The sequence below is a fragment of the Phyllostomus discolor genome, chromosome 3, assembly GCF_004126475.2.
Source record: "Phyllostomus discolor isolate MPI-MPIP mPhyDis1 chromosome 3, mPhyDis1.pri.v3, whole genome shotgun sequence".
NCBI lineage: Eukaryota > Metazoa > Chordata > Mammalia > Chiroptera > Phyllostomidae > Phyllostomus > Phyllostomus discolor.
Genome location: NC_040905.2, coordinates 78,470,840 through 78,491,948, shown reverse-complemented (window position 1 = coordinate 78,491,948; position 21,109 = coordinate 78,470,840). Strand labels below are relative to the sequence as shown.

Here is a 21,109-nt window from a genome sequence, read left to right as displayed (position 1 = left end):
AAGGAGGATTTCACATGCCACTTCTAAGTATGGAGGGCTCAGAATCAATCTGTTCCTAAACACAGGAGTGGTTACAACTTAATCCTTCCTAATTTTATTTAACCTCAGGTTTTAACCAACTGTATGTTAACCATATTATTTTTCCTTTGTGTGGTTCTTTTATTTTTTTTTTCCCATTTCTCATTTCCATGGCTTTGAAGGGGATAAACTGGAATCCAAAAAGCACTACAAAATAACACTTAAATATTGGTGACAGTAACCTTAGTCTCAAAGAAAGGCAAAACAACGACCCTCCTCCATTTCTTTCTTCATGCATTCAACACTCAGCAAACCTGTGTTGCATACAAGCCTTACGCTGAGTGTGTTACAGCATAAGCCTTACACTCAAGATGCTACAGTTTGGCAGGGGCCATGCACAGGTGACCTCCTGGCGAGCTAATGGGGCAGAGTGAAGTCTGAGAGTAAAAGAAGTGAAGTGAAAGAGGGCGGGCCAAGTGCTGAGAGAAGATAAAGGGAGACACAACTCATTCCAAGTTGGGGGCTCAGGGAAAGCCTTGCACCTCTTGAAGGAAAAGGGGGAACGATATTCCAAGCTAAATAAGTGACATGACCAAGACACAAAGCTGTTAAAAGAGAACATAATGATAATGAAGCACATAGTGAGCTGTGCCGAAAGTGATAAAGTATAGGGGGCCAGAATGGGAATGATACTGAAATGGTAGCATGGAGACTTAAAAATCAGACTAAGGGGTTTTGGCTCAAGCTGTAGGCAGTGGGGGATAGGAGGGCAGATGAATGGAAAGGGACAAAGTGAGGTAGGAGAGAGGGAAAGATGGAGATCAAGAGACTGATAAATGATAGGGATATAATAAATTGATTAGTCAATCACATCAGGTTATTAATTACATACACAATAAATTTGGGACATAAAATTTTGCATCACTTTTGGATCTGAAGTGTCTGCAAATCACTGGCATTTCCCTAGCAGATGCTCCATGCCAAGCTAAAAGCTGTGTTTTAGGTAAAGCCCCCAGCAAGCTGACCTCCAGCCGTGGGCTTCTCTATCACTTTAGTTAAATACTGGGGTACATGGCATATGGCAGAGTTTTCATCCAGAACAGAGATTTCTTTTAATCAGGGAGACTGAGAAAGAAATAAAAATATAATCCAGGGAGCCACCATTTATTTTTGCTATATTATTTGTTTGTCACTTACCAAAAAAGGAATTTATTTGTAGTCTGGCTTTTCTTTGAAAAATTGAGAAAAATAATTTTGTGAAGTTAGGGGCAGGGCTCTTAAACACATGATGTGGGAGTTCCCGTGGGCCTGTGTGCCAGGAAAGAGGGACGAGGGCTGAGAAGCCCGTGTCGAAGGCTGTAATTGTCCTTCCAGCAGTGCCGGCAGAGACATAGATTTGATCTAATTAATTGGGTATCCTCTTGGGGACTTGCTGAATTTATCTAAGGTCTGGATGAGATTATTGTGGAAGGGTAGAAGAAGAAATAAGTTAAATGCCAGCCATGTAGAAAGCTGTTTCATCTCCCAGCCTCTCTGAATCTGCACACCAATATTTTAACTTCCTTTTTAGAGACACTAACTCAACCTTTTTTTCCAACTAGCATCCATTTTTCTTTTAAGTGCAAGACTTAAATTATGATTATGGGGACTTGAATTTTTCTTTTAAAATCAACAACTTAAATCCTAGGGTATTTGAAAACTCAACTCACCTACCAGAGGGGCTTCTTACCTTTAATGTGTAGCCACTTTTTCAAGCCACTCCACCATGGAGATGAGTCCATTTTTGCCCCCACCCTGTTCCTGAAAATCCATTCCCACTCTCTCCCATCTTATGCACAAACACACACACAATGACGAAGCTTTCCGACAGCTTAATGGAACTTCCAAGGATTGTGGGGGCTGGGTTAGGCATGATCTTATTAACTGAACATCTGGAGTAGTTACAAATTTGCTCTTTATTGGTTCAACTGCATTGTGTTCATCTAAAATTTTTTTGTCCTAATGGTAAAACTGTGAAGAATCATTTGTATTTAGAATCATGTATAATAATGGAAAAATAACATTAGCTTTGTAATAAAGCTTTCTGATAGCCTCATTTCCTGGAGTTAAAAAAAATGATTGTTACAAGTTTGATTTTGCATTACCTTCCTGCTCCATAGACAAAGTAGTCTAGCAAGGGCAAAAAGTGGACACAGGGAAATTTCCTGAGAACATTTCTCTTTTCTTGACATAGGATAATAGCCTCGAAAGCTGCAAGAGTTGCTTACAATACATAACTCACACCACTGTCACAGAGAGAAAGGCAACGGGAAAGCTGTGTTCTCAGGCGTGTCCCAGGGAAGTACAGGCTGCGCAGGTTCTAGGGCAAGTCCTGTGAGGAGAAGAGGCTGTGCTGCGGCCCAAAAGGGTCCGCAGACACAGCATCACAGACCAATTCCCCAGCACCTCCCGTCCTTGAAGGGCCCCGCGGTGAACTAGTCAAATGCAGTTGGATATATCCCAATACATTGGATGCGCAGTAGATGGGATAATCACCGGTGTCAGGAAGCTCATTATGAGCAGTGTGGCGGTTTGCCGTCCTTGATAAGTTATTTCTTAAGCTCTCAGAAGTCTACCGCCTGATAACTGTCTTTGTGAAAAGATTCATTTTTAATGGGATAACAGGAATTTCCCAATTATTTTAAAATTTTGTATTTCTTTCAAGGATGCATTCTTTTTCAAAAATGTATCTACAATTACATTTCTTCAAGGAAGACAGGGCAGTCATTAGGAACCGTACAGTAATAATGGGAGTTCAGCGCAGTCACCACTGGCAGGGCTTTATGAGGAGGGAAGATGATGTCGAGAAATTTATAGGGCAGCAAACTGCATTATGCCTAACCTTTTGGACATATTAAAGCTTGTCATTTCCAGTCTTACAGCTTCTTGTTATTCATAAATAATAGATAACACTGGACACAATCATCTGACATTTGTTAAGGTAATAAATATCCTCGGAGTGCCGATGGGTCTTGCACTCCATGATTTAAAAGCACACAGCAGAAATTTAATGTAATTTAAAATATCTTATATAATTCTATGGATTTGCAGATTCAGTTCAACTCAGCAGTTCTGTAAGCACTGTGCTCCAGCGAGTGCACTAGGCGTTTTCATTATTATTGTGCTAGGCGTTTGTATTATTCTAAGTCGGGAATGAAACATGAGCTCAGGTCCTTCCTTCAGTCCAGAAATAAAAAGGAAAATAATCTTCCTGAGTCTCTTATTCTCTTGCCTGATCATACAAAGACAGAGGGGAAATGTTGCTGGGTGCTGTGTGCAGTTCTGAGTGGAGCTGATTTTGAGGTGACATGAGGTGCAGGCCTTTCAAGGAGGTTGCTCTCTTCGATAGTAAGCCCCCACTGAGATTCCGCTGCTTTTCTCCCTGGGACCTGATCCTGACTGGGCTTGTCCAATCTAGGATACAGCTGATGGCCCCTGTGACACAGATGGGGAGCACCTGAAACTTCCCTCCACATCTTTGTGCCGGGGCAAAGAAAGAGACCACCAGCATTTTTTCCAGCAGCTTTTGGCTGGAGCACACTGGGCTGATTCTGTCACAGGAGTGGTGGTGACACAGTGCTTCAGGCCGTGTCAGGCTTTTGTCAGGTCCCAGGGAAAAGTGTTAGGGATTAGTCTTTCCAATAAAATCACATCGATTCTGTATTCTTTGTCAGAATAAGGTAACCACAGTAAAGCAATTGTCATACACGAGGCCCACTAAAGACTCAGACTGAGCAACAAGGAAGACTGCACTTCCTCATCTAAAATCTGGTTACATGCCGCCTCGATGGTGTCTGAGGTTGGACTTCAAAGGTAAACACCTAGGTGCTTTTTCCAGAATACATGTCATTTAGGACAGTGCTTCTGACTCTTTCGTGAACATAAGGATCATCTGGAGGCCTTGTTAAAACACAAATTTCTGAATTCCAACTCCAGAGATTCTAACTCAGAAGGTCTGGGTAGAACCCAGGTATTTCTATTTATAGCAAATTACAGGTGATGCTAATGCCAAGTAACACTGATTTAGGAGAATTTCCCCATTGCTATGGATCAGCTTATTTAAAGTCACTCTCCAAGATTTTGTTGTATTTTTTAATCCTCACTTTCCACTCTTGGCTAACACAGTTGAACCCTACCAAAGTGTTGGGTTAAAATAGTCTATCTTGGACCCTGTCGAAGGCAGGCTAACTTGTCACAAATTCTAGAAACACTTCCCTTACATTATTAATTGAGCTTTAACGTGTTTCTGCAATGCCAAGTACTTTAAATGCATTCATTTACTTAATCTATTTAAGTTTTCCAACAACACTTACAGCCAGCACTACTGGGGTTTAGACTGGGTGACCTGCCCAACATCACACAGCTAGTTAGTTATAAAGCCAATACTGAAACCCAGGTCTTTATGACTTGAAAGTTTGTTCTTAACTACCAACACTCAGCCTCACCTATAACCTAGGTCCTAAGAACTGTAAGTTTAATTTGTCAGTTTTAGGAGTATTCAAACAGACTATTTCCTCATATTTGTTTTATCTTTGCTTTGTAAAGAAAAAGAGAAGCCTGCAAATAATACAAAGAATCATCTGAATGTCACAATTTTATAAGAATATCCTGTTATCCATTTTGTAGCTTTGATGCTTTGTGAGAGAGCTAAGGAAGAAGATGCGACCAGGAACTTGGATAATAGAAATGCTTTGTCTGGTTTCAGAAATTACTTAGATGTTAGGTTTCTAGTGTTATTAGAAAGAAAACCTCAAAAAGGAGGAAAATAAACCATGCAAATACTGCTAAAACCTTGCACACCTGAAAGAATCACTGCCTTTGCAAAGACAGTGAGAGTTCTAACACAGGGAACCTCAGACCAACATCCCAGGGCATGGTTTTTAAGAGGTAACTTATTGTGACTCCCAGTCCAGACCTCAACCCCTGCCCCGGGTGGAGCATTCTCATCGCAGCGCCCAATCTGAAACAGTGGAGCAGAGGAGGACAGTGAACTAAGCGCTCCTGTTGGTACAGAGAGGGGAATGAAGCTGTTTCTCCCCCCAAAATTGGAAATCAAATGACTTTCATGCTCATTCTCCCTTCTCTTCCTGGATTGGCCTCCCAACACCAACTAAATGCATCCATTTCCAAGGTGATAAAACGGGAAGTGGATTCATCCAGTCAGTCACAGTCAGCACTATTTCAATATGTAAGTTTTGAAAAAATAGCTTCTGAGCTGAGGATATTACACAGCCAGCAAGCTGCCTCTACTCTGGTGTGACCAAATCACTTGACCACCTTGATGACCAAGGCCCCTCCAGCACCGAATCTTCAGTCTTCTGTTGGCATGGGGTCGGGTGTGGGGGGGAATAAAATAAAAGGAAAAAGAACGTTTGAGTTGTAAATTCTGAGCCCATTTCCATGGCTCCTGAAGTTTTAGTTTATTCCTAAACCATCTGGCTCACATTATGCCGTAAGACAAGAAGAAGGCTGCTTCCTGCCCAGATAACCGCAGAGAGCTCCCACTGCACTTTCAGTGTGGTCATCACTACTGGCGGGGGCGTGGCTGTGAGGCTAGATGGTCTCCAGTTAGGGTTTTCCCCCTATTTATTTTCTTCTCTCCTTAGGAGGGATTATAGCAGGCCCTCTGTGGTGAGCGGCCATGATGCTTGGCCCGTGATTAGTTCATTCATACTGCCTTGCAGGATTGTAAGCCTGGCATTTTGTTGCAATAAGATTTTCAAAGGAGAAAAACTGGGTTGTTAGATTCCATTCACCCAAGTTGTTATGAGGATTTCAAGGAAATTGTAAGCTTGTCTTACTATAAAGCAGAATCAAGAGTCTATTTTTAGGGGATACTACTCCAGGGCTTTTCTTGGTGTTTTGCCATCTTTCTTAGCTCTCAGATCCAACACGAGAACCCTGCTCTGGCTCAGCAGTGGAGGAAATGTCCATCCTCCTTTTTGCCTTTGCAGATTTCTCCACACGACACAGAGAGGCTTTGTTGTCTTTGTGGTTACCAGGTCTGATTTACACAGATGCCTATTAATCACTTCACTATGGAGACAGACACATCCATCATATCACAGCAGCTCTGAAACGGGCAGTCCAGTGAACAGGGGTGAGGGGGAAGTATGCACTTAACTATTTCAAGGTACGGGATGCCTAGGTTTCACGTACTTAGCAAAATAACTGGCAACAGATGGGTAGGGCTCTTCCTTGTTATTTAGCTTAGAAATCAGAGCAATTAATTTTATATAGGGTTTTTTGTTTGTGTTGATTCTTTTCCTTTTTTTGAAAAGGATAACATCTATTTCTGTAGGATGCAGAGGATAAATATAGTTGAAGACTATTTTAATTTTAAAAATAGCAATTATGGATTCATGTAGACTAGCTGTGCTTTCATTACAATGGTATTGACTCTCTGAAGCCAGTTTTTCAATCATGGATTCAATGTGGAGCAACTAAGCTGAAAGTCAGCATTCTTGGGAAAGGAGACCCTTGGAACTGCAGGCAAACTAACCAAGAACGTTCCTTTCAAAATGGGCACATCTTCTAAATATCTTTTTCAGTCATTCAAGGCTATCACAACCTGATTCCAAATGGTGTTTAGAGCTAACTCTTATTTCCTCTACAAATACTCATTTACGACTTACTTAACACATATTTAGTGAGCACTCTTTATGTCTGGGGATTCAGTGGCAAATCTCTCCCTCCTAGAGCAGCCTAGGTGGGTAAAAAAAACACACATAACGCGAGTATCATAACAGTGATGATTTTAGGATAGAGTTCAGGACACTTGTAGGAGGAAGAGCTGACCTACTCTGAGGGAGCTGGACAGGACTTCTCCACTTAAGCTGAGACCTAAAAGAGAGAGTCAGAGGAATAGAAGGTGGAACAGCCTGTGTGAAAGCCCAGAGGCAAGCTACGAGTGCAGCACGGTGCCAGGTGTGCAGAACAGAGGAGACGAGAAGGGAGTTGGACCATTCAGTGTTAACGAGCACAGCCTTCATTTCCTTCCCTCCATGCCTTGGCTCTGTCTGCTCTCTCCACTTCAGCTGACATCATCTGCATTCTTAAGGCTTGTCTCAAATGCCACCTCCTACATAAAGCCTTTGCCCATATTGAAGTGGAAGCGGTGTATCTCATGGTGCATCCACACTTTAGATATAGTTCATGCGTGAGCATCTGCCTCCTCCTCCCCCCCTCCTGGATCACACAGGGTTATGCCACCTTCACCTTGGTCTCCCCAGCACCAAGCACAGTGCTTTAGTCTGTGCTCAGTAAATGTTTGCTGAAGACAGCCACAATGATGCCTGGAGCTGAAACCTTTGTTATACTAGGAGAGTGACAGAAAAGGCACCAAGAACATCACAATCCAGACCCAGTGCTGGGCTCCCCATGCTCACTAGGCAATTGCAGAGAACCTGCAAGCAGGGCTACCAGAAACCAATTTTTAAAGAATTCGATGTTTGAAATGTCAGAATGCACTGACACGGTTGTCATTGGTAAAATCAGAACTCCGTTGGACTTCCTCTTTTACAGCTTATAATTGTTCTTATCTGAATTACATCTGGTAGGGCCTGGAGGGTGGGGTTGTTCATGATCTTTTCATTGCTTCAATCCTAAAACCCCTCAAACTGCCCCTCTGAGACCTCTCTCCGGCATCTGAAAACTCTCACCCCGGGGGGGCGGGGGGGGGGGACAATGGAGATTCTATTCTTTCTCAGTTCTGCCCATTTAGTCATGATTTCAGAGAAATCTCTAAGCCATTGTGTGCCTTGCTTCCTGCAATAGGAAGGTGTGGAAAGAATAAACCATTTAGCACTTCATGACTGGTGAGAAATAGCTCGTGGTTAATGAATCAATGCAAAGGATTTTTCAGAAACTGTTTTCATTACTAATGCCCTGTTTTTGACTGGTGAAAGCAGAAAACCCAGGGATTGGTAGAGAAAGGCATTTCCACACCCTAGAATAGAGAAACTAACTCTGATTGGTCATTCCACGGTGTCGGGAAACCTGGGTGGCACCCTCACCACTGAGCAAAGGCCCTTCCACTGCCCAGGGCTGCCCTGTGCCCTCTGCACGGAGGCCTTGGTTTTGAATGATTCGAGTCCACCTGAGCACTCAGTTGTTACAGACAACCCATTCGCCCTCATTGTCTATTCTGGAATTATCCCAGAATGAATTTCTTTTCATTTTTTAAATAGTTTATTTCGTTATTTTGAACAAATACTGAGCACTTTTACAGATTTCTTTTGTCTAATTGATGTTGGTATGAGTTTATCTTATTATATGATTGGAGGTACGTTTCAGTGACTTCAAAAGCAAGGTTACAGTCACTCCAAAGATGACGCACCAAGTTTAGAAGTCCATTAAAAACTTGTCTCTACCTGGCACTACAAACCCATTTGTTTAACAGTCATTTACTTAGTGCTCTGGGGATGATGAATTTGACACATGCATACAATACTTGGTACCTTTCCTCAAGGAGCTGATTGCAGGATCACTGCCCCATGAGAAAGAAGTCTAACTATAATCACGGCTTTTTTTAACAGTTCCCACTTTTGTTGTTTCACTTATTTCAAAATTCAAGACCAGTAGGCAGTGTCTTCTTATGTTGCCGTGCCATATCATTCTTTGGCAACATTTGGACAGCACAAAGTTTTGATCTGGGAAAAACTGGCCTGTTCCCTCTCCCCCAGGAGGCCCTAGCAAGGGAATCCACTGGAGCAGCCCTGACTTGGTTTTAAGCCCGTGGGGAGGTACTAACCTACCACTTCTCTCCTGTGGCTGTTTTTGATCTGTAGATCTGTCCTGCAAACTACGACATCTAAGCTCTTTCTTACTCATTACTTCATTTGCTTCTTGCAACAACTTAATAAGGATGGGTTAACCCCACATAACAGATGAAAAAACTGAGGCCCAGAGACATTAAGTCACTCGCCAAAAGGTTGCCCAGCAAGCAATAAGCGGAAGCCTGAGACTCCAGGCCTTCGGAGACCTCTAGTGCAGCGTGCACAACCCCCAGCCTCTCTGGTAATCTGTGTGTTCAGTCCTTCGCTGTGACCAGTGTGTAGCAGAGATGATTTCATCATTTCCATGAATGCCCCCCTGCACTTTTTCATGATATAAGGAAAAAGCTTTAAGTTTAGAAGGGATTTTCTGAAAATGATTTTTAACTTCTTCTTGACAGCACATTCAACTTAATCTCTGACCTGTTTCTAATTTTCGATTGGCGTTTCTGAATTTCCACAAGCAGGTGAGGGAAGCCACGTGCTTCAAGATAGATATCTCAAAGTTGAAGAGATGTGGAAAGGTTTTTTAAGGGCATTATTTACAAAACAAAATGAGATGGGGGAACTATCTGAGAAACCATTTTTCTCAAAAGTCAGACTTTGCTTGATTCATTAACAACTAAAAACGTTGAACCCGAAGTACCCACTAAAAAAGAGTTTTTCCCAGTGAAAGAGCAGGTGGTTTCCATGAGTCTAAGATAGTCGAGCACTTTCAGACATGAAAGATGAATGGAAGTTAAGAGTACAGTTAAGAAGCAGTGGACAAACTTGAAAATTTTGCAGTCTTCTCAATTAAACAATGAATGAAAAACAAAACAGACTATTCTAGCCTTATTCTTTTCATGTTCCTCTTAAACGGAGAAGGCAATTTAAATTACAACATTCCAAAGCCAACTGGACAGGTACCTATTATGAGTATGCATTTATTGGGAAGACACAGCTCCCGTGAATATGCTTGCCTGAAAGGGATTTATGAAAAACTCTTCACTATGAAAAAAACTTACCCAGCCCTGGCTGGTGTGTCTCAGTGGATTGAACACTGGCCTGAGAACCAAAGGGTCGCTGGTTCGATTCTCAGTCAGAGCACATGCCTGGGCTGTAGGCTGGGTCCCCGCGGGGGGGGGGGGGGGGGGGGGGGGGGGGCGGGCACATGAGGGACAACCACACATTGATGTTTCTCTCCCTCCTTTCTCCTCTGTCTAAAAATAAAATAAATAATGTCGCCCCACTGAGATCACCAAACCAATGAGGGAAATTAAAACCATTTTATTCAGTTTACATTTTTTTTACCATTATACATAAGTGGTTAGAAATGATATTCAACAGAACACCATACACAATCAAAATTGAAAGAAAAGCAGTGCTGTTTTAGCATTACAACAAGGAAATACAGATTTAGGGAAGAAATTTTCATTAGCGCAGTTCCTTGGTGACTGGGTACTAAAACATATTTGGGCACGAAGACATTCCACTGTTCAGGGAGCTCCATAACATAAAAGGTGTGAGTTATACCTGAAGGTTCTGCTGGCTTTTTGCTTCTCAGTTTCTACCCCTTAAAAATTCATAAAGATGAATGTAGAAATATTTGAAAAGTGTCACATTTGGAAATGATTCAGTGTCTTACTGTCTTACACACCCTTTCCGGGGGATGGATGAATTGCCTCTTCTACTCTTCATTATCAAGGGCATTTATTTAATCACAGAATCTTACTTTGTCAAGAGATCTTGGCTGCCTCTATTTATTCCTCACCTGAAGTTACAATCCTTTGTTACTGGACAATCATTTCCACAGCAACCAACTGTGATGTCACAACTGAGCGGGGAGAGGGGGCTATTTAGAAAGGCAGGAGGATGTATCTTCTCAGGCTAAGGTTTCTGAGTTTAAAAGCCATCACTTCACTCATCAGAATATTCTAGCAGAAAAACCCCAAGACAAAGCTGCATTTCTTCAGGTCCTCAGCTGTGACATAAGACAAAGCATTTCAGCAGAAGTTTAAGGGTTGTGTTGTGGCTTTGGGAAGGGGTAGAGATTTTTATTTCATTTCATTCTAATTCTGTGCCACTGATATCTGCCAGGAAAATACATTAAACATATCCCTGAAAGAGTTGATTTAGTAGATGAAAAATGTGTCCCCTGGGCCCAGAGAAGGGACATTTTCTGTCTTCCTATCAGTTTCCATCACAGGAGCGGTGTTTACATTTCCTCAGCCCGTGCAGCACCGCTCATGTATTCATGTTCCTTCACTCTCCAGAGGCAGGAATCGAAGTAGTTGAAATTTTATTTTTTAGCTATCGTATTGGGCACTTAAGATCTGACATTCGTGATGCGTGTTCTCACTTGGTATTAAAAATAAAAGCTTCGGTGTTTGCATGTGATTAGAGTCTTTCAGCGAGGGGGCTGATTAAGCAGGAACGGGGACGGTAACTTTCTTCAGAAACTGCATCCTGGTTAATGTGGTGTGAGATTATTGATGGGTGTAGTCACATAGTTTTTATTAAATTGAGGAGATTAGCTCTAATGAAAAATCTCAATGTGACAGCAAAATCTAGCTGTAATAATGAGACCTGACACTTCTCAAACCCACTTCAGGGCCCCCGGTGGTCCCCTTTTCTACATATCCTTTCAGTTCACGTCAGGGAAGAGCTTGATTCAAATATTCAGCATATTTACCTGGTATTGGGTGTGTGTGTTTGTGTGTTTTTTCTTTTGAGAGTTAATTCAAAAACCATACATTTGTAATCTGTGGGCTTTAGTTATTTCCTTTCACTATAAATGACACATACTGCCCTTCCTCCAGTTGCTTAGAAAACAAACTTAGCTTTTTTCCAAATAAAGGCCATTGTGCTGATAAGAAGTCATCAGAAAAGACCCTGGAAGCCTGAAGCATTGTGCGGGTTTGTTCATTTAACGTGGGTGAAATTGCTGCCTCTTCTTTCTGACTCAAAATATCTCAGTTATCCCAATTTTTACGAGGGGCAGATTGGGAAAGGATGAAGAGGGAAAGGGGGTTAAATTTTGGAAACAACTAACTGCCATATTCCACAGAGTAAGTAGAAAGAACAAGCACTTCAGAGAAGAAGCACTTTTTCAGAACAGAAAGAAGGCAACAAATAAAGTCTATTTACATACTTCACAGGGTGGGGGGAGCTGGGGGAGGATTAATTAGTTAATGTTTGGCAAGCTGCGCCTTGATGACAACTTATGCTGAGGTGCTATTGTCACTTATTACTGTTATTAATTAACAGGGTGAGTGCCAAACAAAAATATGCCTCTCCGTATCCTTTCATTTCTTAACACCACATGCGATGTCTATTGCAGGAGTGATACGCGAAAGTTACCTCAAAGGCCATGACCAGCTTGTTCCTGTCACTCTCTTGGCCATTGCGGTGATTCTGGCTTTTGTCATGGGGGCCGTTTTCTCAGGCATCATCGTCTACTGTGTCTGTGACCACCGGCGCAAAGAGGTGTCCACAGTGCAACGCAAGGAGGAGCTCACCCACTCCCGCCGGGGCTCCATGAGCAGCGTCACCAAGCTCAGCGGCCTCTTTGGTGACACGCAGTCCAAAGACCCAAAGCCAGAGGCCATCCTCACACCACTCATGCACAACGGCAAGCTCACCACGCCCGGCAACACGGCCAAGATGCTCATTAAGGCTGACCAGCACCACCTGGACCTAGCAGCCTTGCCCACCCCCGAGTCCACGCCAACACTGCAGCAGAAGCGGAAACCCAGCCGCGGCAGCCGGGAGTGGGAAAGGAACCAGAACCTCATCAATGCCTGCACAAAGGACATGCCCCCCATGGGATCCCCTGTGATTCCCACGGACCTGCCCCTCCGGGCCTCGCCCAGCCATATCCCCAGCGTGGTGGTTCTGCCCATCACGCAGCAGGGCTACCAGCATGAGTACGTGGACCAGCCTAAAATGAGCGAGGTGGCCCAGATGGCCCTGGAGGACCAGGCGGCCACCCTGGAGTATAAAACCATCAAGGAGCATCTCAACAGCAAGAGTCCCAACCATGGGGTGAACCTAGTGGAGAACCTGGACAGCCTGCCCCCCAAAGTACCCCAGCGGGAGGCCTCCCTTGGCCCCCAGGGAGCCTCCCTGTCTCAGAGCGGCCTAAGCAAGCGGCTGGAGATGCACCCCTCCTCCTCCTACGGGCTTGACTATAAGAGGAGCTACCCCACGAACTCGCTCACGAGAAGCCACCAGGCTACCACTCTCAAAAGAAACAATACTAATTCCTCCAATTCCTCCCACCTCTCCAGAAACCAGAGCTTTGGCCGGGGAGACAACCCGCCCCCTGCCCCACAGCGAGTGGACTCCATTCAGGTGCACAGCTCGCAGGCGTCTGGCCCAGCCGTGACTGTTTCGAGGCAGCCCAGCCTCAACGCCTACAACTCATTGACCAGGTCAGGGCTGAAGCGCACACCCTCGCTAAAGCCGGACGTACCCCCCAAACCTACCTTTGCCCCCCTTTCCACATCCATGAAGCCCAATGATGCGTGTACATAATCCCAGGGGTGGGGTCAGGTGTCGAGCCAGCAGGAAAGGCGAGGCGCGCACTCGCTCAGCACGGGTCTCAGCCGCCCCCAGTGCGCACCAGACCAAGATGGCCGCAGCAGAGCCCGGGACACTGCGTCCTCGGGGATTTGGGGGGACTCTCCAAGTGGCCCACGTGGTTTGGTGAAGCTTTGCGACGCGGGACTCACCTCCATTCTCTTCCTTCACTCTCCCCCCTCCACTCCCTGCAACAGGTTGTACTCACAAAAGACTTAAATTATCATCACAAACATGAGCCAAAAGCACATACCCACCCACACGTGTGCACATTTGTGCGCGGACACACACATACACACACTCACACTCACACAGGTGAACAACTACAACACTGTCCATGACTGCACAGAGCGCTGCCAAACTAGGCTAGCGTTCCAACTTGCAAAACAAATACATTTTTTAAAATCATGCAAGTTAAAAAGACAAAAAAAAGAACACATTGGTAATTCTAACTCAGACTTTTAACAATGGCAGAAGTTTACTATGCGCAGATACTGTGAAGTGCCCACCAGTGTTAACAGCTTTCTGTTATAGCAGATTAATGCCATGCTGGGCGACTATGTCATAGGTTTCTGCTCCTCTCTCTTAATGAAGTAACGTGACCGTTAACGCAAGTAACTTTATTTATTGTTCACCCTTTTTTTCCTTAAGGAATGGACTCTCCCACATACCACCCTGTGAACAGCTCTTCAGAAAAGCCCCTTGAAGTCACACTATTTAACGTGAAATCCATTAACTGGAATAATTGAGTTTCTTTATTTTTACAATAAATTCACTGAGTAAATAAGTTGGAGCTGGAATTCTGAGCTTTGTGTTTGGACTATGTGGTATCTAGCTGAAGGAGAAAGTTAAGAGGGGAATATTTATTTAAATCTACCAGTCACTTTGCTGGTCAGGTCTCTGTGCTATATAACATGCAAAAAAATTAATTAGTTGAAAAGTCCTTCCAGATCCTAACTTCTAAAGCAACCAGGAGAGGAACTTTTAGAATGGCACACCCATGCCCCATTGCTGCCAACATGGCTCTGTCAGTGGTTCCTACTTTCTGTGAAGGCACCAGCTTGTGATATGCCATCTAATCTCATCCTGCATGTGAGACAGCAAACAAAATCCACAAACGGTGTGAACTAATTAATACGCTGGCTGCTACCTTGCATAAACTAATGGTTTGATCACACGGGTTTTTCGTGGGGTTACATCTGTGAATAGCCTGTTTTCCACATGTAAATTTGTGCCTTACACCCTGAGTTGTGTACACTTGTAAAATGTCATGATAAACTTTTTCCTCCTTTTGAAATACAGATATTTATTTAACCCTCCCCCCACCCCGCTCCAGTCCTCTGAAAGATTAGCTGTCCAGCAGATGGAAGAAGAATGCAGTGGTGATGGTTGTAATCTCGCAGCCTGGGAAAGCTGGGCGCACAACACCATCCGGTTCACCCTTCTAGTCGTGCCAATTCCAACCACCCTTTGGCCATGGTGCCAAGCATGGACCCCAGTGTTGTGGGTGGCAAATCCCTTCTCCCTCGGGGGCTCCCTGCTTCCCTTAAATTCTCAGATCATTTCAACATGGTGATATCCTCATTTCCCAGCAGGAAAAGGACTGAAGTCCCAGTCCTTATTTCTGCCAGGCCCACTGGCTGGAAAACACACTGTGTGCGGTTGGGCAGGCAACTGGGAGGAGTCTCCAAGCCGTGTGTTCGGTGCACTTGAGCACTGCACACAAAGAAATGACATGGAAATAGATGCAGGCAGGCTGGACCCTGCTGTGATTAATGAGCAACTCCAAGTACAAGGCCAGCCACAATGGATGCTGCAAAAACCTTGACTGGGGCAAAAGAATTTTAATTTCTACAAAAACGTCTTTATCCTTTTGTTATGGTTTGTGGGGGTGCACAGGTGTGTGTTTTTCCCCTGGGTTTTTATTAGCGCAAGCACACCGAAGGGACTTTTGTTTATGCTATCATGAACAAAGGAACTCTCAACATACGTAAACTGTGAGCATTACTGGTTATGTTTTTTTTTTAAACAGTTAAACATGTTTGATGGTCTCTTTGTCTTTTTGTTTCTAGTTTGATCTGCATTTAGTTTTGTCTTTAAAAAAAGAAAAAAACTTCCAAAAAGATAGTTTGGGGCAATTTTGAGTTGGCTGGTGAAAAAGGGGTGCCTTGGTAAGCAGAGAGACCTGGGTGTGCAGCAAGAGGGCCTTTTGTCCCACCACCTTGTGCCAGTTTGCTATTCAGGGTAGGTTTCTGTTGTTGTTTTTGTGTACTTATATTTTTGTTGTGTTAGTGGAATCAAAGTTCACATCCTGTGAACTCTGTGCCCTGAAACCATGAAGTCTTTTCTAGATAGAAACAGATCATTGTATTTTTCCCTTGGATTTTTTTTTTTTTTTAGAAATGCAGAACTTAGGAAAGTGATGGGTATATGCTACTGTGCTACCTTCTTCCCCAAGCCTAACTCCCAAGAGTATTGACAGTGCAGTGCTCACTGTCTCATCCTGTGTGTGGGCATCCCTGCCTCAGCTGTGTTACGAAGACCTGTGTCAAAATTACATCCCATCACCCATCACTTATGGTGTTGACCCTAGAGTGCCCACATGTGTTGAGTTGGTCTTCTGCATTTAAGTATTTTTCCCTTTTTCTTTTATTTCCCCACTGCATGTGGGGGGAGGGTCCATAAACCCGAGTGTGCCTTTGCTTTCCACCCTTGCTAGACACTGGTAGATACAACAAACTCAGATTTATATTTGTTGTAAAGTTGTAAAAATATTGTGATGTCACCAATTTTCCTTCCATCTCCACATCTCCTAACATCTGATTCACGACTTAATGTATGTTGTAAAAAAGAAAAGAAAAAAGGGAAAAAAGACAAAAAAAAAGCAAGGAAAAAGGCTCTTTATTACTTAAAAGTAATAAAACAAGACTGTTCATTATCTTTCGTGTCTTGGATGCATTTATTTCTCTCTTAACTTTTCCCTTCTTAAACCTTACATTTTGGGGGTAGGAGTCTACTACTTCCATCTTTATCTGGCTTCCAAAGAATAAATAACAATGTAGTTAGACCCATTTGTTTGCAGTACCCACACCCTGCCCACCCCACCCAAAAATTATTGATGTGTTTTCTGTGCCTGCGCCCAACCTGGAACAGGATTGTACGGAAGCCAGTGGTAATTAAAAGGCAGGGCACGCGCTGACTCTCTCTATTCATTTTATGCATTTTCTTTTTATGGGCTTGTTCATCATCAAACATTTATGGTAGGCTTGATAGTTTGAGAGAGCAAGACTAGGATTTTAGTATGTAGGGTCCACTAAAAATAGATCCTTGCACAGATGTGACTTCAGCTTTTTACATATTAATGAGGTGGAGGGCACCGGATTTCACTCCTTGTTAGCATTTATCTCTTGTAACCCAGAAGACACTGTTGGAGGTAAATCGGGATGCAGCACTTGGTTTTTACTTTGCAGAATAGCATTATGAAATGCCTAGGTCAGGTTTTGCCCTCTGGGATATATTTTTTAAAGTACTTAAATAAGTCCTCGGCTACAGTAGTTTCCTTTTGTCCCTCTGAAATAATTTTTAATGCTTTAGGTCAGTTGAGTGTAGAAAGCTTGGGTTGGTTTTCAGTTCACACCTCTAGTAATCCAGTCACCTCTGATAAGTCATTTCCAATTATATTTCTTAAATCCCACCTATTATAGGGCCAGGCATTGTCAGGCACAAAGCTGACTGGAATATAGTTCCTTCCTCCTCTCCTATAAGGAGAGACTGACACGCCTCTGTAATTGCCACTGGGTGGGTTTAACAAAGTGCTGAGGAAGTGGCCCAGAAGTTTGGGGCAGGGGTCTCCATTTGAGTTGGTTCTTGCAGAAGGAGTTCTCTGGACATCCACCCCAGGCAGAAGGGATAACTTGGACACAAGCACCAAGTGTGCTGCTATGTTTGGGAAACAAAGGTCTGGCAGGCCTTGAGCGGGGTCTGTGAGAGAGCTAGGTCTTCTTGTACACAAGACCTGACAGTAACATGGAAAATGGATTGGTCCAGGGAGAGGCTGTAGGCCACTGGGCAGTGTGCCAATAGCATGCCAAATTATTAGGAGCAACACAAGTGAGAACTCCACATCCAGCTTAAGATTCTTTAGGAAACAGCTCTGTGATCATCCCCCTCTGCCTGAAAGAAACTCTCATCTAATGACTGACAGGTCTGCCCTGCCCACTTACACCCAATATAAAATGGAGAGAATGACTCACAGCTACTCTGACCCTTTCCTTTTAAAAAATGAGGAAGCTGAGCTCCACTGGGTGAAAGGATGTGCCCACAATCCTAAAGCTGATGGTAAAACAGCTTCAGAAGACAAATCCATCTGTCTTTTGCCTCTCACCCCACACCCACCCCATTCATTCATATCATTAGAGCAATGCTAGCTAGGAAGACCTGAGACTCCCCTCAGCCCAGACAGCATCTCCACCTTACTCGGCCCTCCTTTCTCCCAGAAAGCCTTCCATACCCACCTCACCCCACCCCCACACATCTGGGCACCCCCAATTCCTCCATCTGGGCCAAGGGAAGGGGTGGGCTAGAGGCAGACAGTCTCTGCAGTGCAACCTGATACTTGGTATGGTGGCTTCTGCTGCAGTCAGCTTTGTTCTGGTCTGGGGAAGAGGCTGAACAGGTGCAGCCTGTATTTTGGCTGGGGCCCCAGGGGTGTCCCTGCTCAGGCTGGAGAAGTGCCTCCGACAACCCAGCTTTTTCATTGTGTTTGCCTGCTCATTACAGGGTTGGCGGTTTCTGCAGGATGTTTTTAAACTGTTGGCCTTCAGGAGTGAGTGGCTGTCCCAATACAACCAAGGGGCTAGGTGTTTCATGGGGCCAGAGTTGACATCTTGGACCTGCCCGCTTTCCTTAAGTGCTTTGTTCATAAATGCAAACTGGTCTTGTTCAGCCTTGCAAGTTGGCAGAAGCCATCGAGATGCCCCAGAAACCACAGTGCCTGCGTTTGACTGCCTGAACAGAAGTTCTTTCAAAGAAAGTGATTCAGCAAGTGAAATAAAAGTGTCGGAAAGGCACCTACAATTTCAGACACTGTTACATTTTCCTTGAGGGAAAAAGGGGTGAGGGGAATTTAAAAGAATCTTTTAGTCACAGAATAACATGATTAAAAGTATAATCCTTGTCCTGGCTGAGCACTGTGACAGCTGGGTGCTCAGACTCCCACATCTCATGCTTGTCTTAAAACCAGGTGGTGACATGTAGCTTATACAGAATTGGAAAGGAAGGGCTCACATTTATTGATCAGGACTACCAGACAGATGGGGATCTTCAATATTCCATTTAGAGTATTGTGTATCCTTAGCTCTAACCCCCTGGGATGCCTGGAGGTGGAGGGTGGTTGACCTCGACAGAGGGTTAGGGCTGAACTGATGTGCATTAAATGTTGGCTGGGCAGAAAAATGTGCAGATGTCCCTCTAGCAAATGGAAATGAAATTGGAGCAAATCAAGAGAGGCAGCTGAATAGTGAGGAGTTCCCCACCCCCCTCTGCAAACACGTCCCTGAATGCACACATGTGCACAGAAACGCGTTCAGCAGGCTTCTTCCTCTTGATGCCTAAACCCAAAAACGTCTGTGCTCAGAACCCATGTTTGCAGAATGTGGGGCCTTTCAGAGGCCTCTCACCCCTTTTCCTGGTAAAACGGATTCCACCTCAGCGTTTTCTGATCAAAAGCAAACTGTCATAAACTACAGTTCAAAGAATGGGAGCGAACCAAGACCGTAGCAGAGGAGGCTGGACAGCAGTCCCTTACAACCCACAGGTGCTGACTGAGGTGGCTAGCAACGTTTTTATTCTCCTAATCACCTGCAGATGAAGATTCCCTTGAGAACATTACCACCATCCCTAGAGCAGGTCATCAGTCTTACTAACCAGTTACAAGAATGGTCCAAATAAAGTGATGTTAATGAAGGGGAACAGTAGGGAACCATGAAATCAGGAGCATTTTTCATTGATGATTTTCAGGGGAAAAAAAAAACACATGAAGGTGACATTGGACACAATACCAAATGCCAGGAAGCCAATGTGAAAGGAACTCAGGCATACTTCCCCAGGGTTTTCTAGGATGAAGAAGATGATGAAAAATCTGTCTGAGAGCCAAACACTCTCTTCCTGTTCATCATGACAGCTGCCCTTACCACGTTCTCAGGCGGTGAGAAAGGCGGCTGATCTTGCACATTGAGTATCAGTTCTCTACTATGGATACCAAGCATTTTGCACTCCTACTCCATCTGTGTCAATGCAGAAGCATAAATGTCAACAATAGGGCAAGGGTTATTTCATAAAAAATGAAAAATCTACCACCCAAGCGGGGGAGGGCTTCTGATTGTCAATAACAATGACAATTAACGTTAGTGGCATTTTACAGTTTGTGGACAAAGTCTCGTCCATTATTTTGGTAGATCCTCATTACAGCCTAGTGAGGCGGGAGGCACAGGTGATTACCCTCATTTTCCAGAAATCGGAGTTTGGAGAGGAGGAATCTACTGCAGCATGCACTCATCAACATAAAAATGCAGTCCTGTCTCAAAAGCCTGTGTTGCCATCATCCCCTCTGCTCTCTCGGGGACACCTCGGGTTACACCATTACTCTGCTTCACTAAAGGGAAAAAGGCCTCGCACAGCATTTCCCAGGAGAGGTGGTGACAACAATAAAGTCCTCAAAATAAAGGCTAGGCGCACACGTTCTATTTTAAGGGCATTGTGCTCTAATATTTTTCCATCATTAAAGAACACATCTCTTCCTTCCTGCGTCTGCAAAGTCCCAATGCCAGCAGTGTTATTAGGAACTGTCAACAAAGCAGGGAAAGAGACCTGGAGCCCAATCCAGTGACCTCCCTTCGTGAGGCGCACCCTGTCGCTTCGGGGCCAGTGACGCGACTGCCTCTGTGGAAGGAAAAGCATGAAAGCCTGGCTTTCATAGCTTCTCTATGCTACTCAAGCCATAGATCACAAGAGAAATTTAAGAAGCTTAAGAGAACCCAGGATTAACTTGAATGCCCTATAAGTAAAAGGGTGAAGAATTTGCCCACATACCCCTTCATGGAAGACCAAGGGAAAGTAGGTGTGAAGGAGGAGGTAAGAAACATCACTGTTGTCTTTGTTAGTCCCATTAACTACTTTGGCGCTGGGGGTACCAAACAGTTTGACTTCATCCCTGATGTCCATGGTCGAATGCCTAGAAAAATCTCCCAAGAGGAGATAGAAGATAGAGATGGTCTGCACATGGGTACCTATCTTCCTACTCCCCATCACTGCCCACGTTCCATGTTGCTACTTCCTCAGACTGGCTTTCCTGCAGTTCAAAAGCTGCTTGGTGTTAAGTACATGAGGTGCAGAAGAGGGGGGACCACCTTCTCTAGAGTGGGCCCCTGGCCACCCTCCTGCTCGGGGAGCAGCATGGCCTGGCCAGTCACCATGCAGAGTTCACAGCACCCTGAAAAAGTCAGCATCTTCTGTTTGCTGCCTTGACAGATCACCTCAGACAGACTTCATTCAGAGGGTGAGAAAAATAGCTGCTCTTCTTAGAACCCCACTGTTCTCTTTGCTTGGTTGCTGTTGTCTTTGTTTATTTGCTTGTTTATTTGCTTGCCAGTTGAAACCCTGTCCCAGTCCACAGAGTGTTCCTGCATACACAAATATGCTTTTTAGTAAAGACGAAG

At 44.2% G+C, this 21,109-nt stretch overlaps 1 protein-coding gene across 3 annotated transcripts in view; it reads left to right on the top strand.

The window, feature by feature from the left end:
* SEMA6A (semaphorin 6A) overlaps nt 1–16,245 on the top strand; it is a 125,649-nt gene extending 109,404 nt beyond the window's left edge. For all 3 annotated transcript variants that reach the window (XM_028505272.2, XM_028505264.2, XM_028505255.2), the window contains one exon: nt 12,154–16,245. In XM_028505272.2, the coding sequence (XP_028361073.1) occupies nt 12,154–13,349 (1,196 nt within the window). In that variant the 3' untranslated portion in view covers nt 13,350–16,245. The remainder of the gene's footprint in view (nt 1–12,153) is intronic.
* Nucleotides 16,246–21,109: the final 4,864 nt, after the last annotated feature.